We start from the raw sequence: 21073 nt of genomic DNA on the forward strand, positions 1-21073 counted from the left end.
TGTGGGAATAGGAAAAACAAGCACTCTACCGAAAGCAGCAATGCATTACTTTGACCCAGTTCCACAGTGTCTGTATAGATCAGTCACTTCAGCGGGGCTTTTTGGTACTTTTAGCTAAAGCTGATTCAACTATTAGATAAAAGCACCAAAAAAGCTCCATGAAAGTGCCCCGTGTCTACAGACATTGGGAAGGCTGGGGGCAACTAAGGCACTGCCTCTTCTGGGCATTCGCTGGGCTGGGCACAGGAGCACGCTGATTTTAAAGTAAAGTACTATTTGGTGGGTTTTGTTACACATCTGCTAGCAGCCTATTTGTTTCCTGCAGCCTGATAGGACCACACATGTAAACACCAAGATGTTTACTGCAGACCTAATTAGGCAGCTTGCAGTAAACATCTCGTGTAGACACACCCATTGATTAACTATAAGCATTGGATAGGCTTTAGGAATCTAAGCAATGTAGACGCATGAGGTCTTACTATGTTGTTTTCATGTTATTGCAACATATGATTCCTTTGATAAATTATGAAAAATTTGTAATAGGACTGCCCTCTCTAACTTTTTAGTAATGTACTATGTGATGCAAATCCTAATTCAATAAATAGATCGATCTAAGTCAGGGGTGTCCAACCTTTTTTAATGTGGGGCCAGATCATGAACTTTTTATCACCCAGTGGGCAGGTAAGCCATATTCAAAGACCTCACAGGAAGTGGTATCACATCAGGAGGTGATGTCACACGACCTTTGACACCAATGAAGTTGCAGGAAGTGAAAATGAAATGTGATTTAAAATCCAAAATAAAAACAATATAAAAGCAAGAATGAAATAATACCAAACACTTGACTAAAATAAACACTTTCGCTTCTACTCACTTCTCAATGAATGAAAGAAGCATAATGCAAGTCAACAGATCAAATGTGGAAAAGATATCAGCCAGAGAGGAAACTAATCAAAGCAACAAAATATGGGCATTTTTGAGAATAATCTTCAAGAAGATTTACTTTTATTGAATTAATAATTTGTTAGTAACACATCTTTAACAAGTAATAACAAGTTGAACCCCCAATCCCGCTTAAAGAGAAAGAGAAGCAAACACAATCCAAACACTGGACAGTATTTTTACAAAGATTTTTACCTGCTCCAAATTTACGTTGGAGACCAGATCATTCATGCTCTATTCTTGAGCATATTGTTCAGTCTTAAAGGAGCATACAGCACAGCTGCAGGGATTTCAGCCACAGCTTTCCCTCCCTGGTGCAGCCCGGCCAGCCCAGCCCATCCCCTATCAAGCAGTGACTTCCCCACGTGCTGCTGCACTTTCCTCCTACCTGTGCCAGCTGGTCCAAAAAGGCAGGAGGCTTCACCGCTGCTTCTTCTGGTCAGTGCCAACCCAGCCGGGCACCCCCCGCAACACGTGGGAAGCCAGCTTCAGCCACATGCTGCCCCGGATGGGATGGGCCCAGCTGGGTCAGCACCGGCCAGGAAAAGCAACATGCAGCTGAAGCCAGCTTCCCAAATGCTGCTGGGGATGGGAGGACTGGCCAGGTCAGCACCGGTCAGCAGAAGCGGCAGTGGAGCTATATGCCGCTCGGGACTGACCGGTGCAGGCAGGGGGAAAATGCAGCTGAGCCCCTGCCACTCTGGCCGGGCTCGTCCTGTCCTGAGCGGCACACAGCTCCTCTGCTGCTTCTACTGCAGACCCAGCCACCCTCCTCCCATCCCCAGCAGCATGTGGGAAGCCAGCTTCAGCTGCATGCCGCTTTTTCTGGCGGGTGCTGACCCGGCTGGGTCCATCCCATCCAGAGCAGCATGTGGCTGAAGCCGGCTTCCCACATACTGCTGGGGATGGGAGGAGCCTGGCTGGGTCTGCACCGGCCAGCAGAAGCGGCAGTGGAGCCATGTGCCACTCAGGTCGGGACAAGCCCGGCCGGAGCAGCAGGGGCTCAGCTGCATTTTCCTGCCACCTGCACCGGTCAGTCCCAAGAGGCACATGGCTCCACCGCCACTTCTGCTGGCTGGTGCTGACCTGGCTGGCCTCCACCCATCCCCAGCAGCATGTGGGAATCTGGCTTCAGCTGCATGCTGCTCCAGATGGGACAGACCCACCTGGGTCAGCACCAGCCAGCAAAAGCGGTGGCAGAGACATGTGCCACTCAGGACTGACCAGCGCAGGTAGGGGGAAAGTGCAGCTGAGCCCCCTCCTGCTCCGGCCAGGCTCATCCTGTCCCGAGCAGCACATGGCTGCTCCTCTTCCCACACACACTGGTCAGCAATGTCAAGCTGACACGGTGCATGTGGGAACCTTGTCCCTTCTCCAGCCCTTCAGCAGCCGTTAGGAAGCTGCTGAGGAGCTGGGGGAGGGACAAGGGGTGGGAACGAAAGTAAACAGTGTTTACTTTCATTTCCCGTCACAGCACCGGTGGCCTCAGAAAATGCCTTGGGGGGCCGCCACACAGCCTGCCGGCCTTATGTTGGACAAGTCTGATCTAAGTAAAAAGATAAAATCTGATAAAATACTGGAGAATTTAAATACAAAAACTAGTCAAATACAGCAAACTAAATAAAAGGAAAGAGGAATTGGGTGTCATCTATAGCAATGTAAATGTAATCTGTATCTTCTGCTTTATAATCTGTTATTCGAGCATCTTCAGAGAAGAATCAGAATAAATCACACCACTCAAATAACTTTTTTTGGCAATATTTTTTGCTTCTTTAGGAGAATAGCAAACATTGCAACAGGGGTGCTGCCCAGCAGAGAAGTACTTCTCACCATTTCCTAACCCAGTCTAAGATCACACTTCCAAATTCCCGTCACTTTCAGCTTTCAATAAAGTGAAAGACTGTTCTCCCTGGCTGCTATGATTCATGGTACAAGCTTCTTTCATATGGCTGTTGTAGCTTCTGCTGAAAGCTAAGAGAAGTTAATATACAATAAACAATGCTTACCACAGCATGATCATTCCTTGCATATATAAAATTACTGTTGTATGCAATAGCTCAATTCCTGGTGTCAAACATAATAACTACATATTCCAGATGTGCCTGCTGAGCCAATCTCTTCTACAACAACTGATAAATACATTCTCTTTTAACAACGCATTTGCTTTTCTTTGATAGTTTCTGTCTCCCTCTGTCCCACTGTGTGTGTTTGCATTAATACTGAATGACAGTCCTCCCTAACTCCTATCTTATAAATACGTTTCCTTTAGTTGAAAAGTAGAGCACATTAACAAATGTTTCTCCAAAAACTTTAAGAAAACGATTTGTGAAATTTTAAACATCTCTTCACTTGATGCCTAGAAATTTCATATGTTGATAATGTTATCCTAGGTGCTGCAGAGCATAGCCTGTACATTGAAAAGAGGTATAATGCAACCAGCCAACAACAGCACAAGTCATGTATCACCTCTCCTTCTTCCCTTTCCTTGTCTGTACTGTTTTTTTGAAGAAAAAGAAAAAAGAACTCTCTCCCAAGTATAGGAACACAAAACTGTAGTGAAAGCAATGAGTGTTATGTGGTTTGTCTCTTTCAACATGTTAATTTTGTTCGTGTGTGGAATTTAAAGAGGCTTTCTTAACTATTGAAAAATACTGATTCAACTAATTGAATAGGTACAAGAGCAGGGTATAAATCCCTCTTTACTGTACTGGCTTGTAATTGTTAAATACTTCTGGGATCAATTGGTATACAAAATACTATGTACAGTGGATACCTGTAAAACATTCATATTTATGTGTCTGGCAACATTTTCAGACTATGAGATCTTATGAGCCTTGTCCAGAGTCTATAGAAGTCAATTAGACTTTCCATTTACTTTAGCCAGTTTTGGATCTATCTCTATAAATTTGTCCGCTATAAGCATAGATGGCCGTTCTTCACCACAGAGAAGTAAACAACACAACATGAACTCTGGTACTGAAGAAAACAGATGTGCATGTAGTCCCCCAAATTGTATTTGAAATTATGATACTTATATATAAAAAAAACAAAACCTGCATGTGTTCTTTCCATGATAACATTTGAGGTTCCAATTTGAAATTGGGGCTACAGTGCAGGAAGAAAGAAAACAAAGTTAACATGACTGCATCTATATGCACCTATTTTTCACTAGATTTACTGGTGATTTTAGACAATAAATTCCGTAAGGCTGTTGGTATTATCCAAGACAGTAGGGGCAACTTTTTGGCAGGCATGCTGCAAATTAGCTCCATGTTCTCCCTGATTGCCACTCTGAGTCCCTTCCCTTGCCTGGTCTGCTGCTCTGCTTTCTGCTTCCTGCTCTCTCCCCAATTAGCCTCATGCCACAACAAAGGCTGCCTGTGGCAGGCCTGCCATAATATTAGCAGGCCTGCCCTGATTTTAGTTAATACTTTAGTTAATCCTTTACGTATCAGTAAAGATCTCTTACCCATAATGTCTTTCCCTTCAATCATGCATATAAAAAATGATATAGTATTATATAATATCAGTACAAAATATAGCACAATGACTAATTTCAGCTGAAGTATCTTGGAGCATTGCTGCCATTTAGCAGTAAGCAAAATACAGGAATTACAACATTTTTGGGGCAGAATTTTATCACTTTTAGGTGAATTGGGATTAGAATACCAACTCTTCTTAGTGTCTGCAGTTATTCATGGTTGAAAAAGGGTCTTCTTTTCAGTACCAAAGAACAGTATTTAAATAAACTTATTTTTGCTGCTAATTCTTATTTAAGAGCTAAAATTGTAACATAGAAAGGACCCATCATTGTTTTCTCTCATAATACATTCATTTTGTGTTTTACCTTTACGTGTCTTCAATATGTGTTTCATTGTTTCGTTCAATAGCTTAGAGGGGATTTATAGATGCTTAGATGTGAAAATGAAGGAGAACATTGGCCTAATAAGGGGGTGAATGGTACTGATTCATCCTGAGATATACCTAGCTCTGTAGAAGGTACAGGGCTCTGTTGTCGAGTTCTGATGATTAGCTAAAATGCATTATCAGTTTGAGTCTAGAATACTGCATTGCACTATAGGTAGTCACCTCCCTAACCAATGGTGTCTCAGCTTTACCTGCCTAACCTAGGTTTCACCAGCTCTTAGCAAAGGAAATCCAGTCAGCTAAAATAATTGCACCCGTTCAATCATGCACTCAAAAATGTTAGATCACCATTTCCTTCAAAGAGGCCTGCCTTAAGAATGCTCTGAAATCAGTTATTACTGTAAATAAGTATGGTATATAAAATAACAAAAAGGTTTATTATATAAACAAGAGAAAACATAGGAAAATCAGAACCATATGTTACAATACAGAGATATATATCGTAAGCTCATGAATCTGGCATGCTGGCGAGTGAGCACCTGCCAGAAATGTGAAAATTCTGGATTTTTGAAACTAGAGTGGCAGCCGGGGGTGGGGGGTGGGGAGCGCAGCCACACGTGGAGCAGCAACGCAGTGTGGTGGATTGGTGGATAGCGGCAGTAGCCACCGCATGCAAACATCCCCCTCTGCTGCTCCAGGACCGGCTGCCACTACTCCCCAGTGGAGTGGAGTTTTAAGAAGTGCCAAATTTTCAATAATTCCAGATTTTTGTTATCTGGATTTATGAGGTTATACTGTATAAATAAACAAGAAAAGGAAATATCAAAACAATAATCTGATGTTACCCTCCATCTTAAACCTAAGAATACAGCTTCTATGAAGCCCACAGGTTCAAAAGCAGCTCCTACTTCAGACCTCCCTCTCAAGGCACAGATAGAATAGCAGCTCCCTGTTATAACTCATGGCACTTTGCAGGAAGCGCCATGAGTTACAGCAACCCCCCAGACCCAAAAGATGTTTGCATTTGGGTCCCAAGGGTTGGGGAATCCAGCTGATGTTTAGTGCAGCTGCAGCTGATCTCCCCTAGCAATGCCCCTTCACCCTGCCAGCCTCAGCACTATTTTCAGAATGGGAAAGGGAAGGAGAATGGGGAGAACTCATTCTGGAGGTTCCCCAGTCAGCTCTGGAGGGTGGGGTCAGGGGTGAGTGGGTTGGGGAAGCTTCAATCTACGGACCTCACTCTCCAGAACCAGCTGAAAAAACCTTAGACTGAATTCCCTCCACTCCCTTTCCCCACTCCCATTCTGAAAACAGTGCTAGTGCTAGGAGATGGCACAGATACAAAGTACTGAAACCATTGTTTTGGAGCCCCATGCAATGAGTGAGGGTTTAGATTTTTGTGGTATCAGGCCCTTCTAGAGCAATCTGCAGCCATGCACTTCTGTTTGGCCATGGCTGAAATGACCACATCCAAATCATGTCCTAATTAATGACCAGTGATCAGGCAAAAATTATCACTTTTGTCTACGCCTTCAGGATCCCCTGCAAGATCTACTGTTAGCCTGTTTCACTCAGCCCACTAGCTGAATGCCTTAAGTCATTCCCTGTGCCCGGGAACAAGCTAAAGATGAACACCTGCTCCTATGGCAAGGCATTAGAATGGTTTCTTATCTGGCCATTTACATACATTATCCACTGGATTCTTGAGGGGCCCATGGTATGCATATAACTTTCTACCCCCAAGATGTATTCATTCACCAGTCCACAAATCTTTCCTGCTTCTGTTATAACCAGAAGAATATTTGCATTCTTTCAAACATAAAGTTTACTATTCCAATATCCTAAAGATACTGTCTCTCACTTTTTTCCCTACTGTAATAGTTATTTCCTGAATAGCCTGAAAGATGTTGTCCTTGCCACAGGCCTCTCCTTTAAAATGTAAATTAATTGTCTTGAGCGTCCTGGCTTAAGTACTTCAGATTACATCCGCAAGGGGCTGTTAGATTGGCATCAGGCATACCCATGTCAGATGCCAATTCTCAGTGGACGTGCCTACACATTAATTAATGCACGGTAGTTACTGTGCATTAAGTTTAGTATTTGGTTAACCAAGTACTAAATCAATGCACAGTGACTCACACTACTGTGCAGTAGCTCTGGTGCATGCATTTTTAGTAACTTGTCTGATTTTTACCCAGCATACTACTGCACAGTGTTATAAGGCTACTGCACAGTTAGCATCTCATGTAGATGTGCCCTGTGATTACTTCTCTCAAATGCGAATAGGTGAAGAATGCTTAAGCTAATCATTGTCCCTTCAAATAGTCTTGGCCAAAATATGTAACATGAAAGTTACACTCACATGAAAAACCACAATTTATCCAGAGCTTACAAAAAAATTAAACGATATGTATACGCAGAGACTACATGCACCATATCAGTAAAATAAACTCAGGAAAACATGCATGACATTACATGAACATCTCAATATATAGTGGGCTTATGGACCAGTGGGTATCAGGAACTAGCAAGCTTTCCATCTGAATTGTGGGCAGAGCCAGGGATTATATATTGTTGTACATTCCTGTCTTTCTGATTTTATGATCTTAAACCCATTATTTTAACATTGACACAGGGAACTGTTTTCTCTTCTTCCCCCTAAATCAAAGCCATTGTAGCAGCCATATCACTCGATACTAAAAAAATCCAAAACATATACAAGAAAATAAATAGGACTATAACCAAGCTTTTAATAATCAAGCTTCACCTGTCTCTGATCACAACTGAACAGTGTGCTTTCAAAAATAGACAACTTAGAATTTGATATGCGCTCTCAGTCCTAGCAACTACACAACAACTATGCAGTGGCATCATTGTGTAAAAAAATTAACACCCATTATCATAATACACAACTTTGCACCTAGGATAAAAAGCCTTCCATAAACAGTAGGTAGAAATAAAGGAGGTTGTATTTATTGGCATCTGGAACAAAATAATTCCCTAAAGAGAGAGAGAGATAAATGTTTTCATTATTATAAATAAATGCATTTAAAATATGACAAAATCTAGAAAGATCAGAAAAGACTTTGGCATCTGCCTAGCTGTTGAACAGAACTGGATGGATTTACAATATGCCTTGTCATTCTCTAACCCCAGGCACATTTTTATTATATTGATACTTATAGCAACGTGACAAACTCAGAATGTGAGAAAGAGGTTAATACCCTTTCCTGAGCCATTATTTAAAGTTCATAGCTAGACTATTTTTAGGCCACAGTGTGAGAAGATGTTGGCTGAAAATAGATACAGATCATGTGTCCTTGCAGATTATAGAACACTGGGACATTTCATTTCCAGAGAACATAATTGGGACTAAAAGCAGAATCTCCTTTCCTCTAACCTTTTTGTGTGTGGATTATATACTTTCCTTATACAAGCATATACTTTACATGAGTTATGCTAACTTCCTCTAAAATCTATAACTTAGATTTATTGCAAATATAGTTGCAGCTTGACACATTATTTCAAAAACTAATTCAGATTTGAAAATTCAAAAGTACACTGACTTTGGCTAACAAAGCACTTACATACAATTTTTGGGCTAATAATTCACAGTAAGCCATATATATTCCCTGTATGATAATTTACAGTGTTCTGTACTCCACAGTGTAAGTAATTGCATGTTTCATTGTTATAGTATATCACTGATACCCTGTATCTGTACCACCAATCTACAGTTATAATACATTAAGTTTCTCTGAACTGCAATAGAAGGACATTCAAGTGATCTGTGAAATAAAATCAATAGAGTTTAAATGTATTCATAGAGATAAAGATTAAGATATAGCCTTGTTTAAGATAATTGAAACTCACTTTGAATAAGTCATGGGAGCCCATTTCTTAGAGAAGTAATCCTTTGGCTCTGTTTAATTCATAAGGTTGGTAATGGGTTCATAACTTAAATGCTATTAACAGTTAGTAAATGTAAGATTTCAGGTGTGCAAATGAACAGAGGTTGTTTTTAAAAAGAATATTTAACTGAAGGAAAAAAAGTGTGTCATATTGTACTGCCCCTTCCCAGTGTCACTAGGAGTGTCATGACAGTCCAATCTATTTAAAATATGTGCTAGCACAAGCCCAAGGGAAGTGTTACAGTTACTAGGCTTTATACCACTCAGGGGTGTACCTAGTACTAAAAGAAGGAACACAAATGTTACAGAAAAAAGTACAGCATAATTCCTAAACTTGTCACTAGGGAAGAGTCCAGTAGAAGAGTATAAAGTTACTATTATTTCTCATGATAGTGTAGCAATGATGATCCAGGAAATGTGAAAGGTAAGAACCTTTTTAGGTAATACCTTTTATTGGACCGACTACATGGTTGGGATAGTTTTAGACAAGTTTTCATGTATCACATTTCCCTTCCTTGGGTCTCAGACTGGGTCTCAGACCAAGAAAGGATTCTGTGATACTTGAAAGCTTGTTTAAATCTATCCCAACCTTGCTAGTGCCGCTTGTGGAGCATGCAAGCCCTGGCTGCTTAGAAGTTAGACAGCTCTGTTGTAGTATATCTTTGCTTAATGGCTTCTTCTTTTGCAAGTGACAGAATACAAGATTGCCAGTTACTGGATTAGTAAAATAATTTCTGCAGCTGTATGCACTGTAATGCATTGCTGACTTATTAAATCTGTGAGCCTCCAAAACCCCCATATCTTTCTCAGGGAAATAACTACCTAGGTAGTTATCTCTCGTTCTGTATTTGTGCTTTTTGGTTAGTCTCTCACCCTGGTCTTACAGTTCTTTGCTGGAAGACCAGTTCTTCAGCTAGCAAAATCCCTCTATTAGATATCTTTTCTTGAGGTTCAGTTAGCCATTCCAAGTTTTGCCCTTTTAAACCTGGCTGACTCCCAAAGTGTTTCTGTAGAAGCCTGAAGAATTGCTTTTAGTTTACCGCCTTATTCTATCAGCCACCTATCATTTGTTCAAATGGCCTCTTCTATTTCTACTGGTCTGATTTTTCTGTTCCATCACTGCTTCTGATCTTGATGCTCTACTATGGTTATTCTTTCAGGCATCTGTTACTGCTTGTGTTTCCAGTAGTTACTGCGTGCCACCTGTCCCACGTATGTGTCCAGTTGGCTCCAGAATTTCCTGTGTCTAGCCCAGGTAGCTACTCCTCAGCATCTTCTAGCCGCAGCTGTGTTTGCACTGCTGCCTTTCCACTGGGTTTCACTGGTGGAGCTAATGACCAGTCATTCTCTCCTAGTCACAATTCTATTAGCCTCTATAACCAGCTGACTTCTTTCCTTTGTGCCCTGCTGCAAAATTTGCTCCAGAATCTAGTTCTAAATGCTTTTAAATGGGTCATTGATTCACACTCTCAATCTTGCAATGTTGTATTCTGAAAAATTCAAAAGACCTAAAATGTAGTTGTGATAACTGAAGTAGCTCAGTTTGGGGGACAGGCTTTGCCACACCCTAGCCACATAATGGCTGACTGTACTGCCTTGGAGCTTGATAATATGTTAGAAATGATCAGTGAGAGCACTCACATTCCCATCTACCACCCAGAAGAGCAACGCTCCAATGTTCCTCCCCAACAAAGTCTGTCCTACATAACCAGCCTAAATAACCTGTCACAGTAAACTAGTGACAAAGGTGGGAGCTCAGTCTTAATTCCATATGTCATGCACTTCCTACTGTTATTGCCTTTCTCTTAATTCCCGTGGGAGATTTATAGACCCACATATTTATCTGAAAAAGTCATGCTATGTGCACAGAAAATTATGATTTATTCTTCTGTTTATCCGGCTAAAAACTCAAAATACTTCTCTGAAGTTTTTAATTGCCTTACTTCTACATTTCTTTAAGATGCTGTTTTTTCTCTTCTGTAGCATGTCCACTGTGTTCAGGAGTGGCAGTGCTTTGAGATATCTTTGTCAGGAAAAAGTTAACTCCTGGTTTAATCTGTTTAATTCAGAGTATTAAATTTGAACTTCATTGAATGGTTAGAAATCAAATTAAATGCAATCAGAAATTAACTAAAACACTCTAAACATAATTTGAATGTGGATATTTCAAAGCTCAGCTAACTTTGATTTATCCAGAATTATCAGTTAGATTTAATTTAAGCCACGTAATCATTTTATACAGAGACACTTTGAAACAATAGACTTTTAATTCATAATAGGCAGGAACTGTTAACCTACCAATTAATGAGATAAAAGCATTTATGAACCAGAAGCTCTTGGAGAGCTTTAAAATAACTTGGTGCACAAGTCACAAATGATTTTTAAATAACTTTTTTCTGGTTTTTGTTCTTATTATGTCTGTTGAACTTTATATGGAGGATTCAGATAGTGTACATCCTTTGAGAACATCTTCCTTTGCGTTTCATTTCAGCCATTAGAACTGCAGTATGCAGGTACTCCGAGGAGATAGCTATGAGTCAGAAATGGAGGGAAGGGTTGGTTGACGAAGAAGCAAAAGTGGAGACAAATCAGGAGGAGACCTGCCCAATTTTCCTTTGTCTGTATGGTTTCCTTTTGCATTTGAGGCATCCTAAAAGCTGCTTGTGCAGCAGCCATATCGGTCTCTAGCTAGTCTTCTTATGCTTCCATTGTGTCAGAACACTTTCTTGTTGGGAGCGTTTACCTTCAATCTGTCTTTCCATGGCATCGTGTCTATTTAATCCTTGAATGAAATCAGTCTTTTTGAAATCTAGTGCCCTAATTTTGCTTACCTCATGCTTTCCCTGTCTTAGGGTCTGGAATTCTATCATATTGTGACCGCTTCCTCCCATGTTGCCTATCAGCTTCATATCCTCCACTCATTCTTGCCTATTGGTTAGGAGAAGATCCAAGGTAGATCATTCCGAAGCTGTATCTTCAAACTTTGGGTACTGAAAGTTGTCCTCCACACAATGTAGAAACTGACTCAGCAGTTTTTTTGGCTGTATTGTTCTTCCAGCAGATGTCAAAAAAAATTGAAATCTTCCATCAGTACCATCTCATAGAGTTTAGATAATTTTTTCACCTCCTTGAAGTTTGCCTCATCCACCTCCTCTTCCTTACTGGGTGGCCCATAATGAATCCCCACCATTATATCAGTTCTATATCTTTCACTTTTTATCTTTATCCAAATGCATTCTGCTGTGTTACCGTGTTCTCTTGAACCAGGGAACAAATTTATGTATTTTTGACACACAAAGTGACACCACCACTTTTCTCTCAATCCTGTGCTTCCAAAACAGAGTGTAGCCTTCAGTGTTGATGTCCCGCTCATAAAAGCTGTTCCACTGGATCTCTGTGATACCAATCAGGTCATAATTTCTTTCACAGGTTGTAGCTTTCAGCTCATCTTGTTTATTTCCCATACTTCTCACATCTGTATACATACATCAGATATATTTTACGGTTTGACTTACTTGCTTCCCTTTTATATCATTTGTTGCTATCCTGGGACTCTCTGGCCCTTTTCCAGAATTGATCTGCTTCTTCCCATTTTCTCATATCAGAGTTTAGCAGTTTACAGCTTAAAAGGAGTCCATAAGAGTTGTGCCATGCATAAAACTTAAAGAATAAAGGGGAAAACTTGTTCTAAGCACTGTTCTGCTACCCTGATCCTGGAGTTAACCAGAAATTGAATTGACCATTCACCTACTTTAAAGTAGTAAAAGGTTGGTTTAAATTCTTCCAGCTTATGATTTCCTAGGGACCCCTCCATTAGCTGATCATTGCCAAGTCATACCATGCTTTAGTTCCAGGCCCTGGTGTCTCATCCCATTCTCTCCTTCTTCAGTCCCTTCCTCCCCCAAGACCTCCTACTTCCACAAGAGGGGGAATGGATGATGTAAAACTTCTGTGCAAGCTGGACGCCACATGAGCCACACAATACCTTATGTCTTGGGTGTCATCCCAAGTAACCCAAGTAACAAGGATGTGCATCTCTCTGTAACCCTAAATCAACAACAGAGACAAAGTATAGCCAATATGAGCGAGCAGAAACAGCAACAGTCCTATAGAAGTTATAGTAATGGCATCTTAAGCCACCTTGGCAGAGTCATCAATCATCTGCCTGCATACTGAAGTAATGCAAAACAGTGAGATGTGATGACTAACCTCAGGCTGAAAATAGCTGTCAGGGAGAACTGTAAATAATGGGGAATAATAGGGAATTAATTCTGAATAAAATCAAATCAATTGTTTGAACTAAATCAATTACCCTTCCTTTTAAGTCTTATATTAGGAATATTCCTTTTATTTTAACCACTGAGTTTTATATATATAAAGCTGTGTGTCTGCATCATGGAGGTCCAATCCTGTAGAAACTACTCAGGAACAAAATTAGTGAAAAATATCTGAAGATTTCAGGATTGAAACTTGTTTCTGAAGTCTGCCCTTATTCTTTTGTGCATATATGGAACCCAAAATGTTATTTTTTCTTGGTGCTTTACCGATTACATGAAAGCACATCCGTATTTTACTGCTTTTTGCCTCCCTGTTTAAATTTAAAGCAATAGAAAAGAACTTGAAACTGTTTCATTACTTGTGACTCACAGAAGTGTCTTTTGCTCACCTAGCGTGATCTCACATCTGAATAAAAGAACACTTTAAAGAAAAACAAAGCACTTTAAAGTGTCACATTTCTCTTTCCCCTCTTAGTAATTTTATACCTTTTGACATTTAAATCAGGAAATTTTGTACTTTAGCATAAACTCCTAACAAAAGTAAAAGCTAAGCCATAAAATGAATGTATTTACCAGAACAACAATAATATCTAAAATTATCACAGCAGTGTGGCTGGGAAAACTGAGGCATTCATTAGATAAACTTAGAAAATATATGTGTGCGCATCTGTTCATGTATAGATATAGATTAGATAGAAAAATATAGGTTATATATAGTAAGAGGGAGAGGTGGGTGGAGTAAATAAATGGGATAGAAATAAAGGTTCAAAATAGAAGAAAAAGTATGAATAATTGAGTACACATTTCAATTCTATTCATGCTTATGTATAAAATATATAAAAATATTTGCATTTCCCAAAAAATATCTGGCTCCCTTCCTTTTGAAGTTGAAGAATTCTCTGCACTCTCTGAATGTGAGAGTTGCATACCGTATCCTAAAGTCCTTGCAATATCACATCTACCACTGTTGTCTCTCGCACTGCATCCTTTCTGTTGGTTTTCTTATTTTCTCTTTGTTTCTTGTCCTGTCTCCTCCCACATTTATTTTTGTGAATAGTAGGAGGAGGTATTTTTAACTCTTTTTCCATTACACAATTTATATAGGTAGGAGCTGTAGGAACAGGAGGTTTATAGTTTTACCCATGGCTCCCTTCTATGGCTCTTTCCCCTCTGTGAGTGAAGGTGGCAGGAGGCTATTTCCCCTTACCAGTGATATAGTGCCAGCAACATGGGACCAATGTATGACATTAAGAGAGGGAACAGACCTCTCTTTTAGAGGAACAAGGGAAACTGAAGAAATTTCTTTATGATACATAACCTCGTGATATGACATTTATCTTCTGAGTGGGAGGCCTGGTGCTACTGCACTGTTCTCTGTCTGGCATACCTGGTTGTATAATGAGCAGCATTAGCAAGACCCTCTAAAGCAGTTGTTGAAGGCCCTAGGCTTTCTTGTACTCATGAAGAAGCTTTGATCCTTGGGTGGGGTAGGAGTGGGTTCCCTTGAGCATCCTAACCTGCTGATTTTGCAGTTGATGCTTGGTGAGCTTGTCCACCCATTCCCCAATGACCTTAGTTTAAAGCCCGGTTGAGCAGGTTAGCCATTCTGGCTGAGAAGGGCTTCTTTCCCAGTGGAGTGAGGTGGACATCATCTACTTAGACTTCAGTAAAACCTTTAATTTTATTTCCCAAGAATTAAACTGGAGGGTACTGGCCTGGACCAGTCTACAGTGAGGTGGGTAGACAACTACCTTAGAAGCCAATGCCAGAGAGTTGTAATCCATGGGATGACCTCATCCTGGAGAGCCATCTCCAATGGTGTCCCCAAGGGATCTTTGGTTCAACCCATGCTTTTTAACATATTTATTAATGACTTGGATTGAAGTGTGGAATGCTCTATGATTAAGTTTGCGGATGATACCAAGTGTGGGGAAATATGGGAACACCAGAGGAGAGGGTAAGGATCCAGGATGACCCTGACACACTGGTTCAATGGGCTATTCAGAATCAGATGATGTTCAACAGGGAAAAGTGTTGGGTCCTTCATCTGGGTAGGAAAAACCTTCAACATAACTATAGGGTAAGCAGTAGCCCCCTGGGTGGTACAGCATCTGAATGGGGCCTCAGGGTTACAATCGACCAGAAGATAAATATAAGCCAACAGTGCGCTGAAATCGCCAGCACGGCAAATAGAACGCTAGCATGCATCAGCCGATGTGCTGCTAGCAGATCCAGGGAGGTGCTTCTCCCTCTCTACTCAGCATTGGTGAGGCCACAGCCAGAGTACTATGCCCAGTTTTGGGGACTGAACTTCAAGAAGGATGTGGATAAGCTTGAGAGGGTGCAGAAAAGGGCCACCCACATGATTAGGGACCTGGAGGATAGGACCTATAAGGAGAGACTCTGGGAGCTGGGCTTGTTCAGTCTTAGTAAAAGGAGACTGAGAGGTGAATTGGTGGCTGCCTACAAGTATGTCGGGAGGGAGCACTAAGATCTAGGGGAGCAACTCTTAAGGAACGCACCCCATGGGAGGTTGAGGACCAATGAGCGCAAACTAATAGAGGGAAGATTTAGGCTGGACATAAGGAAGGACTTCTTCTCCATAAGGGTAACTAAAACATGGAACACACTCCCAGCAGAGGTGGTGCATTCGCCATCCTTGGAGGCGCTCAAGAGGAGGCTGGATAAGCACCTCATTGAGCTAGTTTGAGCTCATTAATCTCTTGCCTATGGCACAGGCCGGGACTTGATCTTACAGGTCCCTTCCGCTCCATTGATTCTATGATTCTGTCTCCAGCGCAGTTGGGGAGAGCAGCAGCAATGGGCAGGGGAAGGCAGTGAACACTCCACTGAGCAGGGAGGGGAAGGGAGGCTGCAGGGAAGATTCCTTACCTGCTCCAGGGACTTTTAAAAAGGTTGCTGCTCCTCTGGTGTGATCTGCACACCTTGGTATGGAGACAGAGTCTGCGAGCTGGGGTGCAGTCCCCCCTGCAGTGAAGGTTGCTGCTCCTGCACCCCCTTTCCAAACTTCGATCCATCTATACACATATCATATCAGTCAGGGAGCTAAGGCCCTAGGATTGGGCCTTTGGCTTTGTACCTTAATCCAGTCACAGCTTGAACCAAAAGTTAAGCAGTGTTTTTGTGCTTGAAGTGAAAGGAAGCTAATAATGCCAACTCTTGCCAAAAAATTGTGAGAGTCACGATTTCCAAGTCAAATTAACTCTGACTCATGATCTCCAATAAGAGAGATCAAATCTCAGGATTTTTTTTCTTCTGGTGCCTGTAAAGCAGTGTTGTGCCAGTAAGTCTGTGGGGTGGAGGGAAAGGGAAGGGGCAGGGGGGCAGATTGAGGCCCCCCTGGTTAGGGAGGAAGTGGGGCAGAGGCTAGGGTGAATGGGGCAGGTTGTGCAACAGTGCCATGGACAGCTCGTCCAGGGGTTGGGGGGGCATGGCTTCCTGCCATTGCAAGCACCCCCAGGGGAGGCATGGTGGGCACATGCCCCCCAGATTCGTGTGCAGGGCAGAGACCAGATGCAGGCTAGGGCTCTACGCCCTGCTGCCTTTGTCCCAGGAGCCATGCAGTCCCACTCAGCAAGAGCCACCACACCTTTCCCCATGCAGGAATGCAGGAATCCCAGGCCTTTTAAAGGAGCTTAGCTCAAAGGCGTGGGGCTAAACAAATAAAAGAAAGTGTGGAGCAGGCAGGAAGGGGGGCGGGGGGGGGGGGGGAGAGTGATTGATGGTGAGAATTCTGTTTTGTTTCCAGAGCTCTTAGAAGACCTTTCAAATATCAGGTGAAATCCTGGCCCTGTTGAAGTCAGTGGGAGTTGTGTCTCTGACTTAGTGAGGTGCTCTCATTGACTTCAGCCTGAGGTCAGGATTATATCTTCTGCTTTCTGCGCCCATTACCCTACGTATACTGAGTCATGTCTTATTTTCCACTCCTTCTGTCTCTAGCTCCTCAGTTCTTAAAGTGAAATTTCATTATACAGTAATTATATGAAACTGCACAATTTCTTATACCCTTGACTCATTCTATCAAAAGAAGCAGGAGTAAAGTGCATTTAGTACATATCTAAGGGTATGGACACAGGAAGGTTTGGTGCCCTTTCAGAAGGGAAATAATTCAAAAGGGCAGCAGCTGGTATGTTCTGACTGTCATGTGTGAATGAGCTGAGAATAATTTGAAAGCAGCAAAACCCTCTTCAATTTTAACACTCCTTCATCCAGGGTTAAAGTTGGAGAATTTTTCTGCATTTGAATCATTCTCAGTTTGTTCACACATTACAATTAGAAGTACAGCTGCTGCCCTTTTGAAAGGTTCCCCTTTTGAAAGGGCTCCAAGCATTCATGTGTCCACACCCTAACTATAGAGATGAAACTGTGAAGTCTGAAACCAAAGGGAATTGCTACATTTCTCCTTTACTTTCTCTAATTTTACTACTATTTCCACCTTGTTCTTATGGAGTGACATTCTCTTGGGGGAAGGTTATGAGGTGTTGTAAGTCTATCCTAAAAATAGTACAAGCATAAATTTGGAATGAGCTTTTAATGGGGAGTAAGATTTTGCTGAAGATAACATCTTGCTTCTTCACAGGCAATGCTTTTCCCCTGGTACGCTCCGATTTTTCCTTTTTTATTTTAGAATGACGGATCCATTACAGTACGGTTATTTCTCTTGTGTCATGAGCATAATTCATTGTGCAACAAAAATCTAATAGTAAAGGCTAAAGCAATCTTAATGAATGGTAATTTTCATCTTCTTAATGAAGTGGTAGTAGGGATTGGATTTGATGATCCCAAGATTTTTTCTAGTCGTGTGTTTCCAGCATTATAAAAACTTCCCCCTGTTTGCTATAATTAATTTCTAGCATACATTGATTGCTATTGCTCAGGTAATATTTAGTTTTGAATGGTAATTGGCAGAATTTAAAAGTGACCTTTGTTTTCATCTTTATGTTATGTGCATTTATGAACAAATGAATATATAATCTATTTTCTCATCATACTTTTAATATAACATTAGAAGCAAATAAAACAATGATAATCTCCACTTGAACCTTCCACAAAGTCCCACAAAGTTAGCAACACTTCTGATGCAAGGGTCTGCTTTTATGAATTTCTTTGCTGCCTGGCTTATTCCCTCCACAAGGGGCTATGGGATTGGTTGTTGGTGTTAGATCTTCAGGAGCAGCCTCAGTGGCTGGGGCTGCCCTTCCCCCTGAAGTACAGACCAGGGGGCAGGAGGAGAGAGAGTGGAAAGTGCAGGGTATAGCCAGGTGAAATCCTGACCCTCCCACCCTAAAGTGGCACCAGCTAGAACAGTGATTCTCAATTTTTTTAACTTCAGCTTCCCCCCCCCCCCCGATATCTTTTCTAAATTTAGACTTAGCTGAGTGATTTTCAATTGCTGTGCCATGAAATTCAGAAAAGTTATGGAAATCGAGAACCACTAGTATAAGACTAATCCTTTGGTTAAAAAAAGATTATTTGTTGTCAAGCTTTTAACAATACATCTCAGAACTTGCATGGTTTCTCTGGCAGGGGAATGAAATATGTTACATATTTTGAAAGTCTCTCTCTCTCACTCTCTTTTGGAGTTTAAGAGTAATGTGTGCTACCAATTTAAATCCAGAAAAAAATATGTTCCAGGTGTCACATGTTTAGGAAACACTGGGCACATCTACATGAGACCACTGACTGTGTAGTAGCCAAATAATACTGCACAGTAGTGTGTCACAGCATGGAAATACTATGCCAGTGCTACTGTGCAGTAACTCTGGTTATTGCACATTTATTTAGTACTTGTTAATAAATGCACAGTAACCACTCCACGGTAGCATCTCGTGTAGGTCAGCCAACTGAGTTAACCAATACAAAACAAGGGCTGATTTAATAACTCTTTTCCTTAATTCATCAAGCTTTGGGTCAAGCCCATGGTGTGCATTGTGCTCCCACTGTCATGTAGAATGGTAGGCCAGTTTTTCTGCTGATGTAACTTAAAATCAATGTATTGGAGCAATGGCAGCAGAAAATGTGACCTGTCTTCTTTTGCAACTAGTCTCTCAGTAGCTATAATTCTTGATCTTTCTTTCCTTCTTGAAAGATCAACAAGAGTACCTAACATGCAGAATGCTGTGAAGAGACTATTTTTCACCTTAATTATATAAAACTGCTTGGTGTTTTTTGTGTTTCTATTCTCTTTACCTTTTTAATCAGAAACAGGGATGAAAATTAAAATTATTAGAAATAAGGTGCACGATAAATTAATTATTCAGTAAGTACATGGTGGATTTTTTGTGGGGTGGGGGAGTTTTGTCTATCTACTCATACTACTACATTGTACTATTTCTGTTGGCTAACTATTGCTATCATGTTTCCTTCTCTTTTAGGAGATAGTCAACTTCAACTGTCGGAAGCTTGTTGCCACAATGCCTCTTTTTGCCAATGCAGACCCAAATTTTGTGACTGCCATGCTGAGCAAACTGCGTTTTGAGGTGTTCCAGCCTGGTGATTACATTATCCGAGAAGGTGCTGTGGGTAAAAAGATGTATTTTATTCAGCATGGGGTCGCTGGTGTCATCACCAAGTCCAATAAGGAGCTGAAGCTGACAGATGGCTCTTATTTTGGAGGTGAGTGGGAAAGAAGTGCACGATAAGGTTGGGGCGAATGCACTAGAACAAAACGTGTTCAGATGCCAGACATAAACAGATATCAGAATGTGTCTGCTGAGCATTTGTTGCCTGGAGAACTCTAATGCACAAAATGGTGCCTGAAATATTTTTAAATAATGTATTGAGTGATTGCTTACTACTAAATATAAAGGATGTCCTTTCTCAGATATTGCCTATAATAATTATATAAGCTAAATTTGGCTTAATATTAAAAGCATTCTTAGATAATGTGTTATATTTTATTAAGGATACATGCGAATTTGCATAGTAGATTTAAAAGCGAAGAATATTTTAAAGATAAAATATGCAGAAATCACCTTCAAAATGGATTGCAAGTTTTTAGTCCTCAGTGTGAAAGTATACCAATGAAAAAGAATCCATTGTACAAAAATAAAAATAAAAAGGAAGTTAAACAGTGGATTAAAAAAAAGCATTATTTCTTGTGATTTTCAAGTATTGCCAGTGGAGATTCAGGCTGTTTTTGTGTACTTTCACTAATTTTTAGCATGCAGCATTAATTAGACTTCCAGTGTATGCTGTGATAGTCTAGCCTTTCTAATTAACTAGACAATTCTCTGACAGATGTATGTTAATAAGAACTAAATATTAATTTTAGTCCAATTTAATTCTCATAATGCTAATGAAAAATAGATTTCCATTTAATTGAAGGGAGTTATACTATTTAAATATGGATGTAGGTATACTTTTCATACATACTAACCAACCAACATGAAAAAGATACTGGCTGTGATTATAGGATATTTTAGTTCAATTGAAGAGTATCTACTTAGGGTTACAAATGGCATATTTTGCAAAAGTTGTTTTGAGCATATACACTTATCACTTACATCAACTACTGTTACAGAATTGGCTCATAGATACTGAGGGTGCATCTACACATGTGTTTAATGCACATTATCCCATTTTAATTTGCATTAAAGCATCACTAAAAACCATGGGTATTTATAGATGTGCTCGGTGGGGGGAGACACTTTATTTAGCGCAGCTCCGAGAGTGTCATACGCATCAGTGTCCCTGCGCAGAAAAATGGTGGCAGGGTGCTTTGAACTAATTTTAAAGTGCCTCACCACCATTTTTCAGAGTGGGTACACTGATACAAGTGACGCTGGAATCTGCTGGAAGACAGTAATTACCACAATCTAGCAGGTTCACCATTACAGTGTCAGAGCAGCCACCCTGCATGTATAAAGGAACCTTGTGCTATTTAGTTAAGGCTCATTAAGACTGCCTAATGCACATTTTCTTAGTATCTCACAATGGAGGTACTAGATTTAATACGCATTAACTACAGCACGTTAATGCTGTGTTGACACACCCTTAGTTTTTGTATTAATTTTCATTAAAGCCCATTCATTTTCATTAAAACTCATGAAGTGC

The 21073-nt window shown here is 40.8% G+C and overlaps 1 protein-coding gene across 1 annotated transcript in view; it reads left to right on the top strand.

The window, feature by feature from the left end:
• HCN1 (hyperpolarization activated cyclic nucleotide gated potassium channel 1) overlaps positions 1-21073 on the top strand; it is a 311415-nt gene that overhangs the window by 266367 nt on the left and 23975 nt on the right. Inside the window, exon 6 of the mRNA XM_059723553.1 lies at positions 19393-19633. Coding sequence (XP_059579536.1) covers positions 19393-19633 — 241 coding nt within the window. The remainder of the gene's footprint in view (positions 1-19392; positions 19634-21073) is intronic.

This window comes from Alligator mississippiensis, chromosome 3 (genome assembly GCF_030867095.1).
Source record: "Alligator mississippiensis isolate rAllMis1 chromosome 3, rAllMis1, whole genome shotgun sequence".
Classification (NCBI taxonomy): domain Eukaryota; kingdom Metazoa; phylum Chordata; order Crocodylia; family Alligatoridae; genus Alligator; species Alligator mississippiensis.